Source organism: Theropithecus gelada, chromosome 11, assembly GCF_003255815.1.
Source record: "Theropithecus gelada isolate Dixy chromosome 11, Tgel_1.0, whole genome shotgun sequence".
Taxonomy (NCBI): Eukaryota; Metazoa; Chordata; class Mammalia; order Primates; family Cercopithecidae; genus Theropithecus; species Theropithecus gelada.
This window is the reverse complement of record NC_037679.1, coordinates 8,932,178-8,959,712: the sequence shown is the minus strand read 5'-3', so window position 1 is coordinate 8,959,712 and position 27,535 is coordinate 8,932,178. Positions and strand designations below refer to the sequence as shown.

Genomic DNA, 27,535 nt, shown 5'->3' with positions numbered 1-27,535 from the left:
GCTGGGCCTGGTGGCGTGCACTGTAATCTCAGCTACTGGACAGGCTGAGGCAGAATTGCTTGAACCCAGGAGGTGGAGGTTGCAGTGAGCCAAGATCACGCCACTGCACTCCTTCCTGGACCACAAAGTGAGATTCCATCTCAAAAAAACAACAACAACAACAAAAACAACAACAACAAAAAAAACCCATACTGTTTCTTCTTTCAACCCAGAGGACCTTCCACTTTTGCCGCCCACTAGGGTTTTCCTTGGTCTAGTTTTGGCCTGCAGGTCTGCTATACATGGGAAGAGCTGCTGTTTGTTATCCTCTTCCATTTAATTGGTAATTGGTAGGCTGGCTGGGGGAAAAAAGACTAAAAAGGTCGCTCACTCTTCTACGTTTCTTTGGTTCAAAGATTTGGGGTGGGGAGATTTTGTTCAAACCCCTTCACAATTTCCCTTTCCACCTTTGGCCAGAGCCATAGCCAGGATGCAGGTCAGGGTGGAAAAGGTGACTCCAGCGCAGCAGGACTAACCTTAATGCTGCTTACATGGGTAAACAGTGAAGGGTAGGGGCTCTGGAGACAGTGTGCCTAGATTCCTTCTGGACACACATCTGCCAGTCACTGCCTGCCGGCATGACCTTGGAAATAACTGGCGGTTATGTAGTAAATACACCATCTTCTTAAATTATTGGGGATGTTAAGCAATCCATCTAAGGCACTTTGTACACTGCCTGACCTTGTAAACACTCAAAACGTGTTGCACCTTGCACTTCTCCCCCAGCAAGGATAAAATGGGGGCTTTAAAGAGTCTTTAAGACCAGTCTTTGAGAGTGTCTCAAAGTCAGCAAGAGAGAAAAGATGCTTAAGAAATTATTTCCCAAGCTTAAGGAAAATGGCTATCCTTAGTTGGCATGGGCACATGTGGAGTCCAAACAGGTCAACTGGGAGTAACTTACATGAACCAGTCAGAATGGTCAAATTCTAACATAAAGGCCTGGGTCTACAATGAATATGCCAAGAACAAGCATGGTAAAATTGAGCAACTAGGCTGGGCACGGTGACTCAAGCCTATAATCCTGGCACTTTCGGAGACCAAGGTGCATCGTTTGAGGAACAGGAGTTGTAGATCCCATCTCTACAAAAACTAAATTAGCTGGGTGCAGTGGCATGCACCTGTGGTCCCAGCTACTCGGGAGGCTGAGGCGGATCACTTGAGCTCAGGTGACTGAGGTTGCTGTGAGCCATGATCGCATCACTGCACTACAGCCTGGGTGACAGGGCAAGACCATGACCCTGTCTTCAAAAATCAAAACACACACACACACACAGAATTGAGCAACCTGATTGTAACCCAAGTCCCAATTGATAATCTCCTATCTAAACTATGAGGACAAGGACTTTTTGAGATGGAGTCTCGCTCAGGCTGGAGTGCAGTGGCACAATCTCGGCTCACTGCTATCTCTGCCTCCCAGGCACAAGTGATTCCCCTGCCTCAGCCTCCCGAGTAGCTGGCACTAAAGGCGCCCGCCACCACGCCGGGTTTTTTTTGTGTGTGTATTTTTAGTTGAGACAGGGTTTCACCATATTGGCCAGGCTGGTCTCAAAACTCCTGACCTCAGGTGATCCACCCACCTCAATCTCCCAAAATGCTGGGATTACAGGCGTGAGCCACTGCACCTGTCCAACTTTTTTTGGAGACGAAGTCTGTCACCCAGGCTGGAATGCAGTGGTGCATCTCAGCTCACTGCAACTCACCTCCCCAGGTTCAAGTAATTCTCCTGCCTCAGCCTCCCAAGTAGCTGGGTTTACAGGTGCCCACCACTATTTTTTTGGGTGTATTTAGTAGAGATGGGGTTTCATCATGTTGGCCAGGCTGGTCTTTAACTCCTGACCTCAGGAGATCTGCCCACCTTCTCCTCCCAAAGTGCTGTGATTACAGGTGTGAGCCACCATGACTGGCCAACTTTTACACTTTTATTAACTAATGCACTTAAAATACAGCCTGGCAGCAGTGGGTCAACAAAATACTTGCAGAATTAGTGGGTATCATTTGCCTTTTTTCCCATTATGCATCCTCAAATTCCAAAGCTTGGCTGCACATCTGAACCAAATGCACATACCACCACAAACAACATACAGCAAAGGTGGCAGCGGGTGGAGAGGACTGGAAACAAAACTGGCCTACATATTTGACAGAGAAAATTCTCAACATTTGTGGCATGTTGGGGCTACAGAGTGGCAGGTCTAAGTGGGGGTCTTTGTCACCATTCATACTTATGACACGAACTCAATTGTGTCCCACTCCCAGCCCCCACTAGCAAACCTGGCAGTATCACAAGTTCCATGACCAGCTGTACCCTTGAATTTAACACAAACACCAGGAAAGGTTAAGGAATTTTCTTTATTTTTTACAAATTAAGACTACGTAGATTTCATATATTTCTGAATCAAAAACACCTTTGTCTTCACAGTATGAGTTAGAATGCAGCCTGAGCTGAAAATCAAGGAACTAGAAAATAAAGTGGTAATTAGAGATAACTGTATTAAAAATCTGTTAGGCATTTTCTTTAAAAGTAGTTTTTTTGTTGTTTTTTAATATCTTGTCATTCTTGGCACTGTTTCTAAAAGAAAAACTCCATTATCCCAAGCAAAAAAGCACAGAAGGTGGAGTTTGGCTTCAGGAGATGTAACTCAAATTTTTAGACCTGGCAGAGAATCACCAAATTTATGGAGAGCTGTTAACAGGGGTTTAACAGGAAGGAAGTCCCTTTAGTAAGTTCTCTAGCCAGAGGCTGGAGGCAGCAGCTACATCAGAGGACAGCATCCTCAGTCAAAGTGAGCCTTTTTGGGTGGCGTGTCACTTCAGGAATAAACACAACTTGGGAACAAATGGTTTCATGGGATAGCACAGTAACATGGTGCACTGTGAACCTGAGGCCACCGTATCAATCTGTGCACTGGTTGTGAATAGAGAGCCAAAAATTATGTCCTATTGGTAATGAGCTTTCAATGGCTCAATCCCCTTACACTGAGGCTCTGTAGAGCAGCTCAGAGCCACAACACTCCCAACACTGGCCCTTCTGTGGGCAGCTGTCTGTGGCAGCCCACAGTGAAGGAGCCGGAGATCCCCATCAGGACTGTCCACCCACACTGGAAGCCACAAAACTGCAGGGATTGGGGCTGTCACTGGTTTGGTCACCTAACTCCCGCCTAAAAGGCCACAAATTTCTGGAAAACAGGTAACAGACCAAAAACTAAAGTGCATCAGTAAAATGAACATTTATCTACTGCCCTGAGTCTCTGGCTTGACACTACCTACTGGTGGTCAGTTGGGGACAGACTAAAATGCACTGAAGGACTATTGGATTGCTGCCTCCTAAGTTATCACAGCCCCATTCTGTTGATGTGAACAAGGAACTGCTTGGTTGGTAAAGGAGATTTTGCTTCCCACCGCCCCAAACAGGTCCTTATCTAGGTTTGTTCCCTGCTGCCCCAAACAGGTCTGGCAGGATTGGTTACAATGAGCTCCAGAGGCTCAACCATTCCCCTTCCCTATCCTTGCTCAGACATTTAATCACAGCCACTTAGTAGAGGCCACTCAGTAAGGGGATAACCAACTAAAAAAACAAAAACAGGGCAAGTTTAGGGGAACCCTACGATGCTGTACCTTGATACACATAATCAGCCTTTTCAAAAATGCCTGACAAGAATTAGTCTTCCCTTTGTGCTGAAGTCTTCCCACCCATGGATGGAAGCAGGCTGACTCCCTGAGGATCAGGCAAGGGATGGGAAAGGGAACACATTACTTTTGTGAAGGCAAAGCAGAAAGGTGTTTGCCAGACCAGCATGGGCAGCTCAGAGGAAGCAAAGCATCCACCAGAAGAGGCTCTCCATTTTCTTTGTAGGGCCTGACAGTTCAGATATGAGGCTAAGTTAACAATGGAACCACTGAATTTCTTTCCAATGGAAAACTCATGGCCCAGTCCCACAGGAACTGTGCGCATACCAAACAGCGATGAGGAAGGAAGGGCCGGGTGGCGCTACCGAACAGTTCAGGTCCACTGGTGGGAAAGCGACTTCTGAAGTTAGCGCCCTCTGCTGGTCCCACTCCTCATCATAGCGGGTCGACTGCCTAAGTAGAGGAAGAGGCTACAGATGGGGTTGACAAAAAAGGGAGTGAGGAGAACCCCAGGAAGATGAAGCCAAACTCCAAACTATATTCTGCTAATCCATTTTTTGATCAAAAAATTCAAAATAGAGGAAACCACAAAGTACAAAAGCTTTTCTGATGCTTTTCATTATCACAGAACACACCACCTGTAATGTGTGCAAAAAGGAAATGAGGGGTGGAAGGAGAGGAAGTCAAATTGGGAAAGGCTGGATGGTCACTTCATTTCTTCTCTTTCTTCTTATCCTAGAAATAGAGAAAAATCACCCAATTAATTTTTGACATTTGACATTCAAGCTGAAACTCTTGAGTGAGCATGTACTTAGGGACTAGAAGTGAGCCAGACAATTAAAAAGAAATGAGAAATGCTTCCTTGGCTCAGCAAAAACTGAATCTTAACCACGTCTTACTGGTGGTTCCCAAAGTTGCCAACAGACCAACTGAAAATAAAGGTTAAGCAGATGTCCCCACCCCAACCCCAGGAGTGCCTAGGTGGGCTGCCTGACCGTTCTAGGCTATTCACAGCCACCACAGCTCAAATCCCAACAGTGAAGACTGCAGATGGCGCTCTATCCTAAAAGAGTGAAACTAGAGGCCAAGACCACCAACCATCCATTAGGCCTGAGAAGTGCTCCCCTCTGCAAAGTGAGCATGACTCTTTGGCATAAACTGACATTCAGAAATAATTTGGTCCAGCAGAATTCTTCATTCAATCTTGGGTGGAAGCCCAATGTATAAAGGAATAAAAATTGGGTTGCTCGTTCTGAAACTAGCACATCTGCCTAGTGCTCAGTCCAACCATGGCACAGCCCAGACAGAGCCAGCAACCCTATCTGGTCAGCTGCTCCCACTACCACTGTGCTATCTCTGAGCTCCATAAGGTCTGTAAAGGAAAGCTCATTTCAGTTGTTTCCCCCACTGCTGAACTAGACTATGTTGGATACTCATTAGCCCCATATAGAATGCTTCCTTGGAAAAAAAACAAAGACTAACAAATGGATAATATTAGTCTACTTCTGAAATTTGCAGTGTCCTCCACAATACCTTTCTGAGTCACAACTATACAGCCTTTAAATTATTCATATAGTAGGTTGTGTTTACTGCCCACTGAAGCTTTTTTCCCTTTTATGCTAAGCTCAGGAATTAGTTTAAAAAAATTTTTTTTTCACTTGTTGCTTTTTCTCTAACAACTGAAGACTTATAGTTTACCTCTTACTCAGTGGCCTGCTTACAGTTACCCTGGACCTAACACAGTGTGTGAGCAAGTTTTCAAATCTGAAGTATACACACATGCTAAGCTCAGAAGCCATTATTCTCTCATCTTTGGGTGACAGGGCTAACAAACCTTTTCATTCATGGCCAGGATCATCATGAGTTTTCTGAAGAGAGTAACAAAATCTAAGAAGAGATCAATGCAGTGCCTGAAAGGCAAGAACCAGATTAGGATCTGTACTTCAGACTTTCTTTTATCCACAAGCTCACAAAGATGCAGAATATAAACCCCACTCCCACCCCCACGAGCCAGCTTCTCCCACACTTTACCCCCAACTAAGGAAGTAAAACTTGGGTTTCTGAGATCCTTTCAGACTCATCGAAGTCATGCAGCATACAGAAAAGAGACTGGGCCGGGCACAGTGGCTCATGCCTGTAATCCCAACATCTTGGGAGGCTGAGGGAGGTGGATTGCTTGAGCCCAGGAGTTCGACACCAAGCTGGGTAACACAGCAAAATCCTGTCTCTACAAAAATTAGCAGGGCATGCTGGCATGCGCCTGCAATCCCAGCTACTGAGGAGGCTGAGGTGGGAGGAACACCTGAACCGAGGGAGACTGAGTCTGCAGTGAGCCATGACAGTGCCTCTCCTACTGTAGCCTGGGTGACAGCAAGCCTTGTCTCAAGAGCTTTGGACTCTGCAGAGGTCCAAGTCTGAACCTTTAACTACCACTAATTAGTCATGAGACTTTGAGAGAATCACTACATTAAAAAAGAAAAAAGTGCCAGGTGCAGTGGCTCACACCTGTAATCCCAGCACTTTGGGAGGCCGAGGTGGGTGGATCACCAGAGTACGGAGTTCGAGACCAGCCTGACCAACATGGAGAAATTCCATCTCTACCAAAAACACAAAATTAGCCAGGCATGGTGGTGCATGCCTGTAATCCCAGCTACTCAGGAGGCTGAGGCAGGAGAATCACCTGAACCCAGGAGGCAACGGTTGCAGTGAGCCAAGATCGCACACTGCACTCCAGCCTAGGCAACAAGAGCGAAACTGTTTCAAAAAAAAAAAAGTGAGCTGGGCATGGTGGCCCATGCCTGTAATCCCACCACTGTGGGAGGCTGAGGAAGGCAGATTGCTTGAGGCCAAGAGTTTGAGACCATGTCCTCAAGGGACAACATGGCAAAACCTCATCTCTACTAAAATTACAAAAATTAGCTGGACATGGTGGAGAGCACTTGTAATCCCAGCTACTAGGGAGGCTGAGGCACGAGAATTGCTTGAACCCAGGAGGCAGAGGTTGCAGTGAGCTGAGATTGTGCCACTGCACTCCAGCCTGGGTGACAGAGCAAGACTCTGTCTAAAAAAAAAAAAAAAAAAAAAAAAAACAAAGTAGCTGGGTATGGTGGCTCAAGCCTGTAATCCCAACACCTTGGGAGACCAAGGCAGGAGGAATGCTTGAGACCAATCTGGGCAATATGGTAAGACCCCATCTCTACAAAAAATAAATTACCCTGGCATGGTCACATGTGCCTGTTGTCCCAGATACTCAAGAGGCTGAGGCAGAAGGACTGCTTGAGCACAGGAAATTCAGGCTGCAGCGAGCTGTGTTCACAGCACACTACTTACTGCCTAGGCAACAGAGTGAGACCCTGCCTCTAAAAACAGAGTGTATCTTCTGCTCATTGTTTAAAGAATACAGAAGTATAGAAAGGAAAAGGATAAAGATCTCCCTCGCTTCTGTCTGGAGGCAGCCACTATGGGTATATAAATATATCAGCCACCCTCCAACACTTTTTTTTTTTTTTGAGACAGAGTCTCGCTCTGTCGTCCAGCAGTGGTGCGATCTCCACTCACTGCAACCTTGGCCTCCCAGGTTCACACCATTCTCCTGCCTCAGCCTCCTGACTAGCTGGGACTACAGGCACCCGCCACCACACCTGGCTAATTTTTTGTATTTTCAGTAGAGACGGGGTTTCACTGTGTTAGCCAGGGTGGTCTTGATCTCCTGATCTTGTGATCTGCCCACCTCAGTCTCCCAAAGTGCTGGGATTATAGGCGTGAGCCACTGCGCCTGGTCCCCACACTTTTTTTTTTTTTTTTGAGACAGGGTCTTGCTCTGTTGCCAGGCTGGAGTGCAGTGGCGCAATCTTGGCTCACTTCAACCTCCACCTCCTAGGTTCAAATGATTCTTGTGCCTCAGCATCCTGAGTAGCTGGGATGATATACATGTGCCACTACGCCCAGTTTATTTTTTAATATTTTTAGTAGAGATGGGATTTTGCCATGTTGCCCAGGCTGGTCTCAAACGTCTGAGCTCAAGCGATCCAGCTGCCTCAGCCTCCCAAAGTGCTGGGATTATAGGTGTGAGCCACCACATCGGGCCTATTAGGCCAGATTTTAAAAAAATGTGAAGTCTTTCAGGAATTGAGGAAGATTACGGTACACAGTTCCAAAACCGTGGGTTTCCTACCACATACACTCCCAAAGCTTGGCCACCTATGTTCAGCCAATGCCAACCTAAGTTCAGCTGTGGAACAGTATGCCTCAACCTTCATGCTTGTTAAAGACTAGTTCCCACACTCACCAGATATAATCTTGATCTCCATTTTCGGCCTTTTCAATAATGAGTTGAGTATCAAAAAGGACAAAGCCACACATGACCACCAGTCCCACATACAGGTTTGCCTAACAAATGTACGAGATGAAGTTACTATATAGCAGAAGTTGCAGTGAAAAAAAAAAAAAAAAAACAGTCATACTTTCTGGCTCATGGCCACTTGAACGTACATCAAATGTGAACCCTATGAACATTACCATTCATGAGAACTGCAGCCTAGGGAAGACCACATTACTTCCCTAGGCACAACACTGCACTGGTCACTGGAAGAGTTTCAATCATTTTAACAAGCAGCCACTGCCAGACTGGCCTTACAAAAATGGTGTCTGAGCAAACCATTCTCTCTTAGCAATGCCTAACCTTGTGCAGCCTGTTTTCACTTGTGGCAGAAGGCTCCATCCTATGAAGGATAATGGGAAGGCTTAGAGAGCACTGCCCAAAGTAGTACAGAAAGAAGTAGAAAGAAAAGGAAAGAAAGAAAGAGAAAAGAAAAGAAGTGTGAGGCAAACGGCTGCTAGCAAGTTCTAGGCAAAGTCTTACCTGGAAAAGCCAAATGGATCCAAAGAAAACATTCCCCACGGAAGACAAAAGCAACAGGCTCAGGGCTGACATCAAGATACCTATAAGACACAGCAAAAAGCTGTCTTGAGAAAAGCCAAAGCAAAGTAAAGCAATTCCATTAAAGCCATTCCTTAACTTTCCCCAGAATGAAGGTTTTTAATCTCAATTCAATAGTCGCAAAGGAGTTAGGGGTAAGGAAGGAGTACTAGTGAGAATTCTGGCTAAAGAGGAGCCCCCATTCCCTGTTTGCCAGTTCACACTTACCTCCCAGAAAGAGGTAGCTACGGCGCCTGGCATAGAGTGCACTGAGGGTGAAGCAGGTGAAGATCATTGCTGTGCCCATGAAAGCGGTGGGAAGGATGCTGTTAGAGAAAAAGACCATTAGATTAAGGGTATACATATTAGGAAGGTATATATATATGAAGGTATATTCATAAAGATAAAAGCACATTAGACATGACCAAAAGAGTTACCTGGGGTTGAGAGCAATACAAAATTCCAGGGCAGGGCCCAGGCCAACTCCTAGAAAACAAAAAACCCAGAAAACAGTATTACCATCAATTCTTGAATAGGATCCTCATCCAAAAGCTGATCCCAAAGTATAGGCATACTTATGCTCTTAACAAACGTGGACTAAAGAGTTAAATCTCTCTCCCCTCTGTAATTGTTTTCAATAAAATGTATACTTGGCTGGGCGCCGTGGCTCAAGCCTGTAATCCCAGCACTTTGGGAGGCCGAGACGGGCGGATCACGAGGTCAGGAGCTCGAGACCATCCTGGCTAACACAGTGAAACCCTGTTTCTACTAAAAAATGCAAAAAAACTAGACGGGCAAGGTGGCGGGCGCCTGTAGTACCAGCTACTCGGGAGGCTGAGGCAGGAGAATGGTGTAAACCCGGGAGGCGGAGCTTGCAGTGAGCTGAGATCCGGACACTGCACTCCAGCCTGGGCGACAGAGCGGCGAAATAAAAAAATAAACGTATACTTGACTGTGTTTGTTTTTGTTTCTTATTTTTTTTAAATAGAAATAGCTGCAAAATTGTGCTTTTAGCTGAAAATCATGAATGACCTCAGGGAGGGAACAGAAATTAGAAGAAAATAAAGCAGGCATGTCAAACATTTCAGAGCTAGAGTGATGTGAGATGGTAATATAGGCCAGATCAGGAATTAGAAAAAAAGGATAAAGAGCAAAACAGTGCCTTGTGGCCAGCAACCTTATTGTCATGGAGGACCGACTCCCCTTTGTAGCAAAGGCCAGACTGGTTTTGTAGGTGGACACCTGCCAACGGGAGGGCAACCTGTTCCAGCTTCAACATTTCTTTCATTCTAATTACTTTCCTCTTCCCTTCTGATAATTCCACCCCTTAATGCCTTCAAAAATTAGCTTGCCCTGATGCAAAAATCTTAATCCCTAAATCTCTTCCTTTCTAAAATTTCTCCAATACTACATATATTAGACTATCACTCAGAACAAGCTGTTCTAATTCAAATGTTGTTTTGCAAGTATTTTTATTACATAGCTTGAGTCTTGCTTCCTTTATGACAATTCTACAGGAGCTGTGTCTTTTTTTTTTTTTGAGAATCAGCAAAGTGTCCTGCACAATGGATCTCAATGTATAGCTTTAATGCACTGTCTGTAAGACTCAGAACAGAAGATAATTGCCAGTGTGGGTGCAACTAAGTCAGATTCTCAGGTCTAGTTTATTAAAAGTTCTATGTCTACTATTAATAGGTTATGCCACCTAAGCTCTTGAACCTCATTCATTCAGGTACACAATGGCTATTTTTGGACACAAAAGTAGAGTCATAGTGGTTACTCACAAAGAGTTTCCCCTAATAGATGGGGAAACAAAATGAACCTATGTGAAATTAGAAAGCAGGCCAGGAAGGCCAGGCACAGTGGCTCATGTCTGTAATCCCAGCACTTTGGAAGGCTGAGGCAGGTGGATTACTGAGGTCAGGAGTTCGAGACCAGTCTGACTAACAGGGTGAAACCCCGTCTCTACTAAAATACAGAATTAGGGCCGGGGCAGTGGCTCATGCCTGTAATCCCAGCACTTTGGGAGGCCGAGGTGGGCGGATCGTGAGGTCAGAGGTTCGAGATCAGCCTGGCCAACATAGTGAAACCCCATCTCTACTAAAAATATAAAAAATTAGCCGAGTGTGGTGGTGGATGCCTGTAATCCCAGCTACTCAGGAGGCTGAGGCAAGAGAATCGCTTGAATCCCAGAGGTGGAGGTTGCAGTGAGCCAAGATCATGCCACCGCAATCCAGTCTGGGCAACAAGAGTGAAACTCAGTCTCAAAATAAATAAATAAATAAAGAAAGAAAGAAAGAAAGAAAGAAAGGCTGGGTGTGGTGGCTCACGTCTGTAATCCCAGCACTTTGGGAGGCCGAGGCAAGCAGATCAGGAGATCAAGACCATCCTGGCCAACATGGTGAAACCCTGTCTCTACTAAAAACACAAAAATTAGCCAGGTGTGGTGGCACATGCCTGTAATCCCAGTTACTTGGGAGGCTGAGGCAGGAGAATCACTTGAACCCGGGAGGCAGAGGTTGCAGTGAGGCGAGATCACACTACTGCACTCTCTAGCCTGGGTGACAGAGGGAGACTGTCTCAAAAAAAAAAAAAAAAAAAAAAAAGGAGTGGAGAGCTTAGAGATACTGAAAATATAGTTCACCCCTCAAAATTAGACAAATCCCTTAATGTACCTGTAAGGAAAGCAAATCCAGCAAGAAGTCCCAGTCTTTTCTGCTCAGTTTCATGGCTATGAGGTGTTGCCATCAGCCAAATCATCAATATCAGGGAGCCCAAGGCAGACAGCAGGCCAGCCTGTCAGAGTCAGAATTAGTCATTAAACACTTGAAAGTTTCAAATTTATTTTGCAAGACATCTTTATTGGGTTCAAATACTCGTCTGAACTTCCTAACATTTGCTTATAACCTGGAGGCAGGAGAAAAAGTAGTGTTTTCTCAGGGATGAGGCTGAGGAGAGAACCCAGAAGCCCTGAAGCACAGAGTCAGGACCATGGTGGATACTGGAGGGTCTTCTGGCTTCAACTACAGTACAACTACCCAAGTCAAACTATGAGTGAGTCCTGCCCAAAAAACAGAAAGGATGAATCAACGTGACAAGTGCTTAAAGTAGATTCCATCTGTAGAAGAAATAGAAACGATCCCTTTTTGATCACTTAAAAAAAACATAGTGGCTCACGCCTGTAATCCCAGCACTTTAGGAGGCCAATGTGGGCGAATCACCTGAGGTCAGGAGTTCGAGACCAGCCTGACCAACATGGAGAAATCTGGTCTCTACTAAAAATACAAAATCAGCCGGGCGTGGTGGCGCATGCCTGTAATCCCAGCTACTCGGGAGGTTGAGGCAGGAGAATTGCTTGAACCCGCGGAGGTGGAGGTTGCAGTGAGCCAAGATCGTGCCATTGCACTCCAGCCTGGGCAACAAGAGTGAAACTCCGTCTCAAAAAAACAGAAACAAACAAACAAACCCCCCAAAACCAAAACACCAAGACACATACATATACAGAAGACTGTAAAGTACTAAAATGTTAACAGTAGTTATTTCTGGATGATAGGATTATGGAAGTTTTTAAAATACTTCCTTCTCATTGCTAGTCTGTTTTCTGAATTTTCTAAAATGAACGCATATTAGCTTTGTAGTAAGAAAAAAGTGTTTCTTTTTTTAAAAACGCAAGTGGGACAAGCTACAGGCATTAGAAAAAAGAGAAATCATTAAGGATGGATGTAGACACTGAAGTTCCTTCCTTCCTTTAAAGGAAGAAGTTTATTCTCATTATTCACAGTGTTTATGTTATAAAGTCACAGTGGACAATGAATTAGTAAGCCCTTGTTCCTGAGGGAAATAAAAGGTAGGTAGGTTCCTGCAAGCCTAAGGTCAAAACATTTTCATCAAATGATCAATAGATACCTTGTTTTATGTGTGCTTCTGTTTAAGGACACCTCATTTGACATTATTTTTTATCCCTTAACATTGAACTCACAGTCACAACAGCAGTACAACTCATGGCGGAATGAAGCTTATCTAATATACACATTTTCTTCATAAGGCACATTACGGTCTTTCTGCACTCAGGAATACTAGACAGCACTTCAGCACTATGCTGTTTGCATTCTGAACAGCAAAATTAAGCCAAGCACGGTGGTATGTGCTTGTAATCCCAGCTACTTGGGAGGCTAAGGTGCGAGATCACTTGAGTCCAGTAGTTTGAGACCAGTCAGGACAACACACCAAGACCTCCACTCAAAGAAACCCAGCAAAATCACCAATTAAAAGCACAAAAATACAAAGAAAGTGGCACTAAATGATCATGAAAAGAACATTTGTTTACAATATGAGAATTGAAACAAGGAGGCAGAACACTGTCTTGTTCAACCTCAGCTGAAAACACTGCATAGCAGGGTGACTCAACTTTTCCACCACTCTGTGCCTGTCTGCAAAAAGTGCCATGAGTATTGATTTTGGGGTTACAAATTTTAATGAGTAGGTGAATTCACAAACATAGAATCTGTGAATAACAAGGACTGATTGCATTTTACTACTTTATTTAAGGGCTAACCTTGCCTAAAACTCAAGCGATCAAAGCCCTATCTTTTGAGTGTCTACAGTAATTTTTCACACACTGCCAGGAGATGCCTGAACATAAAGATAGTTCTCAGCAGTAGCAAATGCCAACAGAGGCCCACCTCTACATTTATGCTAAAAGGAATATTCTACAAAGGGACAAGACTATGTTAGGAGTCTTCAAACTTTCTGGTTATTCCTCAAACTGTACCTTCTACTCCTGTTGACCAAACCCAAATTCTCTCTCAATACAGGAAAACAAATTGTTGAAGGTTTTTTACCCAACCATGCAGGCAACAGTTATCAGAAAATAAAAGGGGTCGATTCCTTAAAAAGATCTCAATCCTGCCTCTCCTGATAGTTAATCACACAATCAGAGTTTTGCAAAGGAAGAATGGTGGAAAAGATAAAAAAGGCTTCTGTGCAAAAGAATCCCAGCATGCACATCATGCGTCTACTCAGTGGGTGGGGGTCTTGTACGTCAGCAGCACACCATTCAGTGCCAAGGTTAAGGCATTCTGTTTTCAGTATCTACAGGGGGCACGGTTGCCAGAAAATTAAAATGGCTTTACATGTCCTGATTTAATGGCTGAGTTTAAATCCTAAACTACTGATAAAGATTAAAGAGAGGAACAGGGTCCCTGGACCACCTTGCTGAGCTGGTTTCTTCCTAATGTAATTTGTACCACAGCAACCAGGAGAGAAAATCGTTCTTACCTGAATGAAATGAGTGACCACATGGACATAGGACCCTGCAGCCGCCACAAACATACAAAGGGCAAAACTTGCATAGACCTTCTTCAGGTGCTGCTGCGTTGAGGGGGTTCTAAGAAAAGAATGTGAGTAAGAGCAATCACTCCCAGACCAATCTCATATTTAAGCTAAGAAGAATCACTTATCTCTTTGCCTTTCTGGGAATATGTAAAAGTTCTGTTACAAATAGTCTGAAATACTTTTAGGAAAGCATATTATAATAAAAAATAATATTTTGAAAATAGGTTAACAGAATCTTAAATGCTGAGGAAGACCAAATGCCCAAGATTATGAATAATCAGTACCCAAACTAGAAAAAATGCCTTTCCAATAACCACACAGCAACCTGTAGAATCTGGACATTTTCATCAGGTCCTCTGGATTCTGGCCAATTTATTAGCTTATACACACAAAAGTTATAAACGCGGAAAAGGGAAAAAGAGATATGACAAGAAATGCTGTACAAAACCAGTTAACGTCAAAACACTTACATATGAGAAAATTTTAAAAGCGCATCAAAGTTGATCTTTCGATCAAATATGTTCATGGTTCCAGAGTCTGTGCAACAGTCTCCACTCTGTAGAAGAAAGAAAGGTTAGAGTTATTGAGTCACACGGAGTCACACGAACAGCTTATTTAAAAAAAAAAAAAGGCAACATATAAGTTCAGAAAGATGAAAACTCGCCTAAAATTCTACAGCCCTAACACAACCATTTTTATTTTTATGTGTCCTACAATGTTATTTGCAATCATAGCCAACCATTTTAAAGAGGACAGAGGAATTGAATGCATCCTCTTCTCCCCCAAACTATTTTGTTACTACCATTTGATTTCTATTCTTTCAGAAGGCAATTTGCCCCTTTAAAAGGCAGAAAGTTTGTAAGACAGATTCTCAATTAACAATCTAGTTAAAAGCACCTAGACATTGGCACATAAAGCAATTTTGTCATTGTTTCAAGATGCTAAAGAATTCCCTCGGTCGGGCATGGTGGCTCACGCCTGTAATCCCAGCACTTCTGAGAGGCTGAGGTGGGCGGATCACCTGAGGTCAGGAGTTCGAGACTTGCCTGACCAACATGATGAAACCCTGTCTCTACTGAAAATACAAAAAATTAGCCGGGTATGTTGGTGCATACCTGCAATCCCAGCTACTCGGGAGGCTAAGACAGAAGAATTGCTTGAACCCGGGAGGTGGAGATTGCAGTGAGCCAAGATGCGCCACTGCACTCCAGCCTGGGTAACAGGGCAAGACTCCGCCTCAAAAACAAAACAAAACAAAACAAAACAAGACTATATAAAGCTGGGTCTGGCACTAAGACTTCCATTTTAAATATATGCATATCAAAATTTCTCACCTAATACATTTAAGAACTGAACTGAAAAGGATTCACAATTTTAATAAAAAGAAAGGTTTCTACCTCCATAAAAAAGGAATTTACGCAGAAAGGATAATTTTTGGGGGGTATTTTTTGACAGTTTCAGAACCTTTCCTACAGAAAGGCTGGAACAGTATCAAGAATTCCTGTACAACCTTCACCCAGATTTCCTAAATGCTAATATTTCACCATATTTGCTTCATCCCCTCTCTATATAGCAATATATAGAGAGATGTAAAAATATTTTTCCCTAACCACGAAGACACGGTGCTCCTAAATACTTCAGTGTGTATATCCTGAAAGCAATGATCAAAATCAGGATATTAATACCGATGCAATACTATTTCTAATCTACAGACCTTATTCAGATTTTTGCCAAGTGTCTCAATGTCAAAAACAGCATTTTTAAACTGAATTATATCCAGGTTAGATCATATCAATACCATAAAGTCAAGTTCTTAAGTTTTGCTCCCTCCCCCATTTCACATGCAATCCTAAGTAAACATGTACAATCTACAGTGCTAAAGATTGAGTCAAGATCTTTCATCTTTTCTAAATCTAAATCCTCCAAAGTCTTATCAGGGCCTTAATGCCCATCCACTTTAAATCTACCAGAAAAGGAGGGGCAGGGAGGAAGGGATTCAAACACAAAAGATAAGTTATGTGAAAGGCCACCTACTGAATGAAGCACTCTAATGAGCACCTAGAGCAACACTCAGAACAATTCATCCAGGTAATAAAAGTTACAGTCCCCAAACAAATTTCCTAAGGAATCCTGGGCCAGTGGAAAGATATAAACATCATTTGCTTCCTGAGGCTCTCTCCCACAAATGAAATACTCACAATGGCTGGCTTGCCTTCTCTGATTTCTCCTTTCCTTCTCTCATCAACATCACTACTCACCTCAGAACTTTTGTTAGTTCAGTTCTTAAGGACAGATACAGTGAGAAGCTGCAGAACCTACTAAGGTTGTTGCTCTCTCCTCTGAGTTACAGGGATCTGGGCCCTCTTGATCTAGATGGTGCAATTATTGCAGGTTGTTACAAGGCCACCCACAGCCTTCCAAAACCAAGATGAATATGAATATGTCCTCTAGAGAGCACACTTACAGCATGGCAGAATTCATCACCTGGAAAGTATCTTTGTTTAAGGTTTCCCATTAACACCCCTAATGACATCCCTAGACGGCACTTACAACAATACTGAAGCAACCTTCAGAGCCAAGTTTCTCAGTATTCACAACAGCAACGCTAAAGAACCTCTTGCTTCCAATTACAAGAATTAAAGAAGGGTGGGGGGTGGAGGGGGTGGATCCTCAAACACCCAGGGGATTCTAAGAAAGTGGCAACACTCAGGCAACCAGACACTGCTCAGTGGAATCTGTTCGAGGGGAGAATGGCAGAAACTCCCCTTTCTCAGATACCTCTCTGACATTTCCCAGGGGGTACTGACTGCCTCTTTCTGGTTCTCTCTTAACAACTGTTGATGGAAAATCCAAAACCATCAAAGGCTGTGTTGGTTGGGGCGGGGGCGCGGATGTGAAATAGCAATTTCACTTTAATAGAAGCTTATGGTTTGAAATCATTAAAAAATAACCAAAGCTTCTGTTTTTCAATATCACTATTTCAAAATTTAAGCAAAATATGTAACTACCAAATATTGTAGATGCAAAAGTGCACACAGCAATTTTAATAGCTTTATGGAGAAAAAAAGAAACCTGGTAAAGCACAGATGGTCCCTGACTTACCAGGGTTGACCTATCACTGGGAGAAATTGATACTCATTCAGTACACTCCTTGATTTGCGATGGGTTACATCTGGATACACCCATTGTAAATTAAAAGTTCATTAACTCAAAAATGACTTACAGGTTGGGCACGGTGGCTCACACCTGTAATTCCAGTACTTTGGGAGGCTGACAGGTAGATCACTTTGACATCAGGAGTTTGAGACCAGTCTGGCCAACACAGCAAAACCCTATCTCTATTAAAAATACAAAAATTAGCTGGGCATGGTGGCATGCCCCTGTAGTCCCAGCTACTTGGGAGGCTGAGGCAGGAAAATCGCTTGAATCCGAGAGGCGGAGGTTGCAGTAAGCCGAGATCACACTACTGTACTCCAGCCTGGGCAACAAAGCGAGACTCCATTTCAAAAAACAAACAAAAATGACTTACAAAAAGAAAAGGACTTACATTTTCGACTTACAATATTTTCAACATTTTCAACTTAGGGTATTTTCAAATTACAATGGGGATTTTCCAGATGCAGCCCTGTCTTGAGGAGCATCTGTATACATTTAATGTTTATGATACAATGTACTGATGACAATTTCAAAAACATTAAAACATGAGAGGGAATACATAGGTCTTAGAATCAAAGAAATGTGATAGTTTGCTCCAGATCTGTTCCAAACAGACAAGAATATACAGATAAATAATGAGATCAAACTGTTCTGACAAGTTTTGCCAGATAAAATAAACTTACCAAGTTTCAATCTTAGCTTCAACTAGTGAAGCTCAGAAAAGATACCTACATTTCAATGGCCGATATGCAAACTCAGCCAAACGAGATTAAGTTGCACTTAACTCAAAAATAGCAGCTCTCATATCAAGTATTTTCCATCCTAGGAGCAATCATCTCTTAACAGGGTTTGAAGTACTACATTCAACACCATTAACCAAGTAACTCACTAACTTCCCACATGAACCCACAGATAAATGAAAATCTTTGTTTTTAAAAAAACACACTAAAATGTTATGTATATTTTACCACAATAAAGAAAAAAAGTAGGCCGGGCGCGGTGGCTCACGCCTGTAATCCCAGCACTTTGGGAGGCCGAGGCGGGCGGATCACAAGGTCAGGAGATCGAGACCACGGTGAAACCTCGTCTCTACTAAAAATACAAAAAAAATTAGCCGGGCGCGGTTGTGGGCGCCTGTAGTCCCAGCTACTCGGGAGGCTGAGGCAGGAGAATGGCGGGAACCCGGGAGGCGGAGCTTGCAGTGAGCTGAGATCCGGCCACTGCACTCCAGCCTGGGCGACAGAGCGAGACTCCGTCTCAAAAAAAAAAAAAAAAAAAAAAAAAAAAAAAAGAAAAAAAGTAAATTACAAGCTGCTAAAAAATTCAATACAGCAGTCCTTTCACACCTCTAAGCCTATTACTTACTAATTCAACCCTAAAATAAAGAGGGGTTATTTACATAGAATACAGTGTGGGTAGTGCCTCCTGGAGTTGTGGAAATTTTGCCTATACTGCACTTGTAATGAGAAGTAAATGTTCAGGTGTTAATCATAACCAAATTCCTCTCATTGTATTCAGAGCCTCCTGTTATGCCTTCATCCCAGGAGAGGAAAACCTGAAGCTGTCAACATGTCATGTACATACTGCTAAAGTTTTGCTGAAGTGTCGTCATTCTGTGGTATCCATGATCAGCCTCCTCTGCCAGAGCCATGCAAAAACAAAAAGCTAAGAGTTTAATACACAGCTCTCCCAAGAAAAAACTCAAGTAAACATAATTATTTTGAGTTAGATATTCCTGTGGTCTGCTTCTCCTCGGGAAAGGAGGGACAGCAGGGGCTGGTAGGAGACAGGTATTCTTAGCAGTGGACACCTAGGTCATGTTAAATGCCTTGTTGTTTTGTTCTAGGTATCTCCCTTACCCTTGTCCTAAAATGAAAGACTATTATCAAGGGTCCAGCCTTAAATTTAAAAAACAAACAAACAAACAAACAAAAAACCAGGCTGGTGCGGTGGCTCACGCCTGTGCTCCTCCCAGCACTTTGGGAGGCCAAGGTGAGCAGATCACGAGGTCAGGAGTTCGAGATCAGCCTGGCCAACATGGTGAAACCCCGTCTCTATTAAAAATACAAAAATTAGGCGGGGCGCGGTGGCTCAAGCCTGTAATCCCAGCACTTTGGGAGGCCGAGACGGGCAGATCACAAGGTCAGGAGATCGAGATCATCCTGGCTAACACGGTGAAACCCCATCTCTACTTAAAAAAAAACAAAAAAAAAACAAAAAAAAAACAAAAAATTAGCCGGGCGTGGCGGCAGGCGCCTGTAGTCCCAGCTACTCGGGAGGCTGAGCCAGCCTCCCAGGAGAATGGCGTGAACTTGGGAGGCGGAGCTTGCAGTGAGCTGAGATCAAGTCACTGCACTCTAGCCTGGGCGACAGAGTGAGACTCCTTCTCAAAAAAAAAAAAAAAAAAAAAAAAAAACCCACAAAAATTAGCTGGGTGTGGTGGCGGGCACCTGTAGTCCCAGTTACTCGGGAGGCTGAGGCAGGAGAATCGCTTGAGCCAGGGAAGCGGAGGTTGCAATGAACTGAGATCACGCCATTGCATTCCAGCACAGGAGACAGTGCGAGACTACGTCTCTAAAAGAAAACACACACACACACACACACACACACACACACACACACCCCCACCCCCATTCTCTTCAATCCTATTCCCACACACCTAGGAACTACAGTCAATATGAAACATGCTGAAGTAGCCAAAAGCTATGCAAAACAAAACTATCATGGATTCAGTTTAGTATGCATTCTACGCATGCTGGAGGCAGGACAGACATAGCCTCAGTGTGTACAGCAACATTAAAACAGCAAGTCAAAGAAACACTGTTCATACATTTAATTAAATATGTTTATGTTTTATTATGAAGGCAATAAAATCTCAAGGTTGGCTGGGCGCGGTGGCTCAAGCCTGTAATCCCAGCACTTTGGGAGGCCGAGACGGGCGGATCACGAGGTCGGGAGATCGAGACCATCCTGGTTAACATGGTGAAACCCCGTCTCTACTAAAAAATACAAAAAACTAGCCGGGCGAAGTGGCGGGTGCCTGTAGTCCCAGCTACTCGGGAGGCTGAGGCAGGAGAATGGCGTGAACCCGAGAGGAGGAGCTTGCAGTGAGCTGAGATCCGGCCACTGCACTCCAGCCTGGGTGACAGAGCAAGACTCCGTCTCAAAAAAAAAAAAAAAAAAAAAAAAATCTCAAGGTTATGTTCACTTCCCAAAAAAAAAAAAAAATTAGGCCAGGCAGTGTCTCCCACCTGTGAGCCCAGCACTTTGGGAAGCCAAGGTGGGAGGGTCGCTTGAGCCCAGGAGTTCCAGACCAGCCTGGACAACACAGCAAGACCTCATCTCTGCAAAAAATTAAAAAATTAGCTTGGTGTGGTGGTGTGCGCCTATTGTCCCAACTACTTGGGAGACTGAGGAAGGAGAATTACTTGAGCCCAGGAATTTTAGGCTGCAGTGAGCCATCATCACGTCACTTCACTCCAGCCTGGTAACAGAGCAAAAATGTCACTGCACCCCAGCCTGGGCAACACAGCAAAACTGTTTTATAAAATTAAAAAAAAAAAAATTAGTTTGTCAATTACATGGTTCTTGTTTCCTGTTGTATTAATTCAACCATCCTGAACCTTGTTCCCACATATCTAGAAAGGACCAAACTGATACTTAGAAGAAAAATCTCACATGGTTTAAAAGAGGGGAAAGGGCTGGGCACGGCGGCTCGTGCCTGTAATCCCAGCACTTTGGGACGCCTAAATGGGTGGATCACCTGAGGTCAGGAGTTCGAGACCAGCCTGGCCAAATAAAACCCAGTCTCTACTAAGAAAATATAAAAATTAGCCCGGCATGGTGGTGGACACCTGTAATCCCAGCTACTCAGGAGGCTGGGAAAGGAAAATCGTTTCAACCCAGGAGGCAGAGTTTGGCAGACAGCCAGCCTCAGTCTCAAAAAAACAAAAGGAGGGGGAAGAACTGTTAGTAATTTTTCAGTAGTTCTTCCTCCTCTTCCTTTTCTTCTTCTGTGTTTTTGGCCAAGAAAGTTTTCCATTCATTAGTTTTTACTACTGAGTAATGTTCATACACTGTATAACCATGTCCCCTGCATAGTGGTTGAGAGTGTCTGCTACTTATGAATCCTAGTTATTTCCTTAGCAGTGGGACACGCAGCAAGCTTCTGGCACATAACCTCACTATACTTCAGTTTCGCCTACCATTTGTAAAACACTAATACATAACATTCCTTACTTCATAAGGTTGAAGATTAGGTGAGATAATACAAATAAAGTTCTTAAAATAGCTCTTTGTACACAGGATGAGTTCAATACATGGTAGCCATTGTTATTACTGGTGTACTAACGTTGTTATTACTGGTGTACTCATTACTACAATGTCTTCAGTAGATTATTCTCTCTTTTAAAAGTCTAGTTTTAGCCTGTAATCCCAGCATTTTGGGAGACTGAGGCAGGCGAATCACTTGAGGTTAGGAGTTCAAGAGCAGCCTGGCCAACATGGTGAAACCCTGTCTCTACTAAAAACACAATAAACAGCCAAGTGTAGTGATGCATGCCTGTAGTCCCAGCTACTCGGGAGGCTGGAGCAGGAGAATCGCTCGAACCCAGGAGGATGTGGTTGCAGTGAGCCGGGATTGCGCCACTATATTCCAGCCTGGGTGACAGATTAAGACTCTGTTTCAAAAAAAAAAAAAAAAAAGGAAAGAAAAAGTCTAGTTTTAGAATACATTTATCCCAGGCTAATTTACATGTCATGTAAATTAACTTTTTAAAAAATTACTCAACCATTAACTCACAGGTAGCTGTATCCTGAAGGCTTAATATTTACCCCAATATTAAGTAAAATTAATTTGGAGGGGCCAGGTGTGGTAGTTCACACCTATAATTCCAGCACTTTGGGAGGTGGAGGCAGGCAAATTGCATGAGGTCAGGAGTTCAAGACCAGCCTAGCCAACACAGCAAAAGCCCATCTCTACTAAAAATACAAAAATTAGTTGGGTGTGGTGGCACATGCCTGTATAATTCCAGCTACTCAGGAGGCTGAGACCAGAGAATTGAGTGAACTCAGGAGGTGGAGGTTGCAGTGAGCCAAGACTGTGCCACTGCACTCCAGCCTGGGTGAGGGAGTGAGACCCTGTCTCAAAAAAAAAAAAAAAATAATAATAATAATAATAATAGTAATAACTTCGGAGGCGGATGGTGGTAAGAAAATTATAGGCTGGGCACGGTGCCTCACACCTGTAATCCCAGCACTTTGGGAGGCCAAGGTGGGAGGATCACAAGGTCAGGAGTTCGAGGCCAGCCTAGCCAACACAGTGAAACCCCATCTCTACTAAAAATACAAAAATAAGCCGGGCGTGGTGGGGGGCGCCTGTAATCCCAGCTACTTGGGAGGCTGAGGCAGGAGAACGGCTTGAACCTGGGAGGCGGAGGTTGCAGTGAACCAAGATGGCACTATTGCACTCCAGCCTGGGTGACAGAGTGAGACTCCATCTCAAAAAAAAAAAAGAAAAAAGAAAAAAGAAAATTATAAACTGAAATGTAAAGGCACTTGAAAAATCTCATTACTAGTTAAAAGTACAGATGCTTGATTTACAATGAAGTTACATCCCAATAATCCCATTGTAAAATGAAAATATCGTAATTTATGCATTTACTACACATAACCTACCAAACATTATAGCTTAAGCCTAGCCTACCTTACCTTAAATGTGCCCAGAACGCTTACATTAGTCTGAAGTTGGGCAAAACTATCTAACACAAAGCCTACTTTATAATAAAGTGTTGAATATCTCATGTAAAAGCATCATACCAGATATCCCTAGTCTGGGAAAAGAAGGAAATTCAAAATTTGAAGGATAGTTTCTTTTTTTTTTTTTAATTTTTTTGAGACAGTCTCGCTCGGTCGCCCAGGCTGGAGTGCAGTGGTATGATCTCAGCTCACTGCAACCTCCGCCTCCCGGATTCAAGCGATTATCATGCCTTAGCCTCCCAAGTAGCTGGGATTACAGGCGTGTGCCACCACGCCCAGCTAATTTTTGTATTTTAAGTAGAGACAGGGTTTTGCCATGTTGGCCAGGCTGGTCTTGAACTCCTGACCTCAACTGATCTGCCCACCTCGGCCTCCCAAAGTACTGGGATTACAGGCATGAGCCACTGTGCCCGGCCTGAAGTACAGTTTCTAACAAACAAGTAGAACTTTCGTATCACTATAAAGTAAAAAATCTTTAAGTCAAATCATCATAAATTGGGGTCTGTCTGTACTTTTGTTTAAATGGCATACCTTTCCTCTAGCACATTTATACTATAGCTCTTCTCCCACAGGGCCATGGGCATTTTGAGACAGCCTAATAGCCACTAAGTGATAATCTGATATGGTAAAGGATTTGATGAAGTAAATGCTTAATAGCTTGGTGCTTTCCCTGCCACTCCCAGGAGGTAGGTCAGTTCAGTTTTGGAACAATCCAAGGAATTGTGTTTCATTCAACTAGGGCTGAGCTTTGATCTTCCCAGGTGGACACCTTAGATGTCCCAGCCTCTCCCTTAACTTGGACCCAAATCCCTGGATTAGCTAATACTGAATCCATCTCTCTAGGGCGCTGCCTCAAAACCAAACCGGTAACTGGAGAGGAAATGTCTACTGCCTTCAATAAATTATTTTTTGTACCAAACTTTGACACTACTGCATCTCCTTCTCTATTAACAACTGTTTGACAGATACTGAATCCTAAGAAGGCCCCAAAATCCTAAATAATCTTCTTCCAGTATAAACCAGTAATCCCTCCCCAATAACACCATATTTAGCCCAAATGGGAGCACACACAGATTAGGACAAACAGCACACCCACTTCACCCTCACTCTTGAAGCTCCTTTTTCAAGTGTTTTGGATTCCAGTTAATTGTGCAGAAACTTCTCACCCTGAGGGCAGAGTCTGCATCTGGTTCAGCTCAGCTATCCCCAAGATATAAGCACTACAGAGTCTCTAGAGCAAATTTAGAACCTATTATCAGATCAAGAGTGCTGTAACCTTAAGTCAACATTCCCCAGCTGGCTCAGAGTGGAACCTACCTCAAGGGGTCACTCAAGTAACCTTAAAGTCAAGGAGACAGGCTTCTCCTTGGTCTCGAACACCATCTTTGGAAAACAAAATGTGTATAAAAACTACGAAGGGCTGCATGCAGTTTGGTTAGAAACTCTGGGGGAACAAAACAGAGTGGCAGAAGACACTTCTACCAGATTCTACAACCAGGTCAAAGTAGTAAAGGAAAACACATTAGAAGTTAGAGCATCAGAATATTCAATGGTTTCCCTAAAGGAAATTAATACCCTTGGGTAGTTCACGAAATAAAATGAAACTCGTCAGGCCAGCAGTAGTACCTTCTATACTAATACTCCTGACTACATTTATATAAAATTTAAAACTTTTAAGGTGCTCTTATATACATATGCCTTTTAATCCTCACACATCAACCCACGAAGAAAGGGCAAGATTAGGCCCACTTTAAATATACATCTTTTTTAAGTTCAAAAAGGCAATGCAATAGTGGCAAGAGGACAGGATTTGGTGTCACAAGTGCTGCCACTTTCTACCACATAACCTAGGAAAAATCATTTTACCTAAGGTTATCTCAGCTTCCTCATCTGTAAGATAATGATGATTAGTACCTGCTCTACTGAATGCCAATAAGAAAATCTATGTGAAATCAATGTAAACTACTAAAACAAACATTAGTATTGATTTGACCAACATCAGAAAGTTAAATAGCAGAGTCAGAACCAGATTTGGGGTCTTCTGACCACTATAGTCTAGTGCTCTTTTTACTATTCCATCCTACAGTAAAAAAATAAGTTTTCATTTATATAAGCTTTCAAAAGTAAGTTTCAGCCATAGGTGAAGACAAATCTTTAAAACAAAAAACTCCCAAAACATACATTGATTCCTATGACATTTTTCCTGTATTTTCAGCGTTTGTATAAAGAGCATGAAGTATATCTTTAATCAGGGAAATAACTTGAAAATGCTAAGTATCTGGATTAATTTTACCTTTTCTTATTCTTTAGGAGAGACGACTCTTATTCTTTAGGAAAGGATTACACTTGTAATCCTAGCATTTTGGGAGGTCGAGGCGGGCGAATCACTTGAGGTCAGGAGTTTGAGACCAGGCTGGACAACATGGCAAAAGCCCGTCTCTACTAAAAATACAAAAATTAGCTGGGCGTGGTGGTAAGCCTGTAATCTCAGCTACTTAGGAGGCTGAGGCATGAGAATTGCAAAAACCCGGGAGGCGGAGGCTGCAGTGAGCTGAGATTGCACCACTGCACTCCAGCTTGGGTAAGGAAGTGAGATGTCTCAAAAAAACCATAATAGTAGTAATAACAATAAATAAATCGCTTGAGTACAGGAGTTGGTCATCCTGGGCAACATGGTGTAACCCCAACTCCACAAAAAATACAAAAATTAGCTGGAGTTGGTGACGTCCACCTGTGGTCCTAGCTACTCAGGAGGCTGGGGTGGGAGGATCACCTAAGGCAGGGGAGGTCAAGGTTCAAGTGAGCCATGATTGTGCCACTGCTCTCTAGCCTGGGCAACAGTGAGGCTCCGCCTCAAAAAAAAAAAAAAAAAAGAAGGAAGGTACTAAGCCATGTTTCCACAACCAGATGAATAACGGAAGAAGGAAACTCTGGATCCAAAGTACAGATTGTATTTCCCAAGGGTTCAACTATTCTGTCCCTACTGGAGGAAAGTGGCAGACAATCTAAACGTCAACATATTTAGGCCAGAACAAAAAATATTAGACAACAAAAAGGAATAAGAAAACACCAAAGAGTGTAATACAATAATTACAGGGGAAAAAAGTGTATACACAGGCCATAAGAAATGTGTTTGTGCAATTCCGATATCGTTCCAGAATTAAATTCTTAAACCACACATACAAAAGAAAAACCGTAAATATCAGTAAGTAACTAGAAAAGTCCATTTACCATTTATTTACCTTTGACCTTAAAATCCTTGTCTGTTTCAAGCACAGTCAGCCCTTCTACTGGGTTACACATTCACAAATTGCTGGAACACAGTCTCAAGTTCATAGTGATTTTTGTTGTGGGGGTGGTCAACGAAAGGCTGATGACCCCAAGCAGCCCAGGCTGGCACGGGATAGTAATTCTACACTTAGTAAATATACAAAGATACCAAAGCCTGTTACCACAGATCCAGCAAATAGGCCCAAGATAAAAACTGCCCAACGACGCCCTTCCTGAGCAGACTTAGACGCCCACAAAAGCTCAAGACCAAACAAACCAAAGCCACCTCACCTGCCCAAAGGTAACCAATCCGAACAGAGCGGGGCCTCTTCGTGGGCCTGGGAAGGCAGCCCCAGCCCCAGCCTCCTCTCGCCTCCCGCCTCTGCCATTGGCTAAGAAGTAACTAAGGAGCCTCGCGTGTCACAGAGAGTGTGACATCACCCGCCCGCCAGGCCCCACCTCGAGACTCGGCTCCAGGCCGCTCACCCAGGGTCAGCCCGACCCGAGGACCCGCCAGCAGCCAAACAGCAATCGGTTAGGTGGGGTTTCGCGTTCCTTCACCTCGGAAGGACGTGCTCTGAATTCGAGCGATCGAAGCTGGGCCAAGGGGCCCTGCGTCTACACTTAGTGGAGGAGGAGGAGCGGGAGAAAGGAAAAGGCGGGCTGAGAATGGTCCTTCGCCAGCGCTCTGGGGCAGAATAGGGGCCTCGACGCCCCCCCAAAACCCCGCAGACTCGCCCCCCCCCCCCCCCCCCCCCCCCGCTTCAGCACTGTTGCGCATGCGCAGCACTAGTTCCCTAGCTTCCCTCTCCGCCCAGTTTTCCCGAGTCTGGTCTCCGAGCAGGGCCTCGTTCCTTCAGGTGCCACCTGTCCGCAGACGGAAGCTACTCCCACTCTTGCTCAGACAGTAACTGCTAACTCCCTTTCCATTTCTCACTCCCAGTTCGCCCAGTACTAACGCCAGACGTACCTTCCTAACCAGCCTCTCCAAGGCCTACAGGCGCTTCTAACACCGGATGTGCTCTGACTCGCCCACGTCCGCTCCCGATCCTTTATCCGGCGTCCGCCTCTCGAGGGAAGCCCCGCCCTGTGGTCCGCTTAAAACCAGTCCTCATTGGCCGTTGACCGCACTTCTGCCTTTCCATTGGCTGTACCTGCAAAAACAACGGCTGCTTAGTTCAGAGGCCTGAGCTTGTCGATCAAGACTCTGGCCACCAACCGCCGTCGAAGCAAAAAGTCTCCGCCTTCTTACCGTAGTAAGCCAGGGTCACGGTGCGCTGCTTCCTCTAGTGGAGAAAGTGAAAATGGGCAGGCTACCCCCCGGACAGCCCCACGACTTGTGAAGGGGTAGCGCTGCAGTTTCGGGATTCTGGCTTTATAGTCTTGTCATGCAGTGTTAAACTGGGAAAGCGATTCAGAGAACACATTAAAAAAAAG

At 44.0% G+C, this 27,535-nt stretch overlaps 1 protein-coding gene across 4 annotated transcripts; it reads right to left on the bottom strand.

Moving 5' to 3' along the window:
• Nucleotides 1-2,366: 2,366 nt before the first annotated feature.
• TMBIM6 (transmembrane BAX inhibitor motif containing 6) lies at nt 2,367-27,170 on the bottom strand. 4 transcript variants are annotated; one of them, XM_025403537.1, is made up of 10 exons: nt 27,069-27,170; nt 14,386-14,471; nt 13,859-13,967; nt 11,257-11,377; nt 9,019-9,067; nt 8,810-8,907; nt 8,525-8,604; nt 7,952-8,052; nt 5,494-5,573; nt 2,367-4,392 (listed from the first exon to the last, which is right to left on the bottom strand). In XM_025403537.1, coding segments are annotated over exons 2-10 (696 nt in total). In that variant the 5' UTR covers nt 14,442-14,471; nt 27,069-27,170; the 3' UTR covers nt 2,367-4,390. The 4 variants fall into 4 exon arrangements, with proteins under 4 accessions (XP_025259322.1, XP_025259319.1, XP_025259320.1 ...); XM_025403534.1 differs by having other exon boundaries at nt 2,573-4,398; nt 5,498-5,573; XM_025403535.1 differs by having other exon boundaries at nt 2,573-4,398; nt 5,498-5,573; nt 26,390-27,122.
• Nucleotides 27,171-27,535: the final 365 nt, after the last annotated feature.

Coding starts and splice junctions, on each gene's coding strand:
- TMBIM6 (XM_025403534.1), bottom strand. CDS start 14,441: ATGAACATATTTGATCGAAAGATCAACTTTGATGCGCTTTTAAAATTT. Junction 9,068..11,256: donor TGGATTTGCTTTCCTTACAG/GTACATTAAGGG, acceptor TTTGTTTTCTAG/GAGTTGGCCTGGGCCCTGCC. Junction 4,399..5,497: donor TCCTGGCCATGAATGAAAAG/GTTTGTTAGCCC, acceptor CTCTATTTCTAG/GATAAGAAGAAAGAGAAGAA.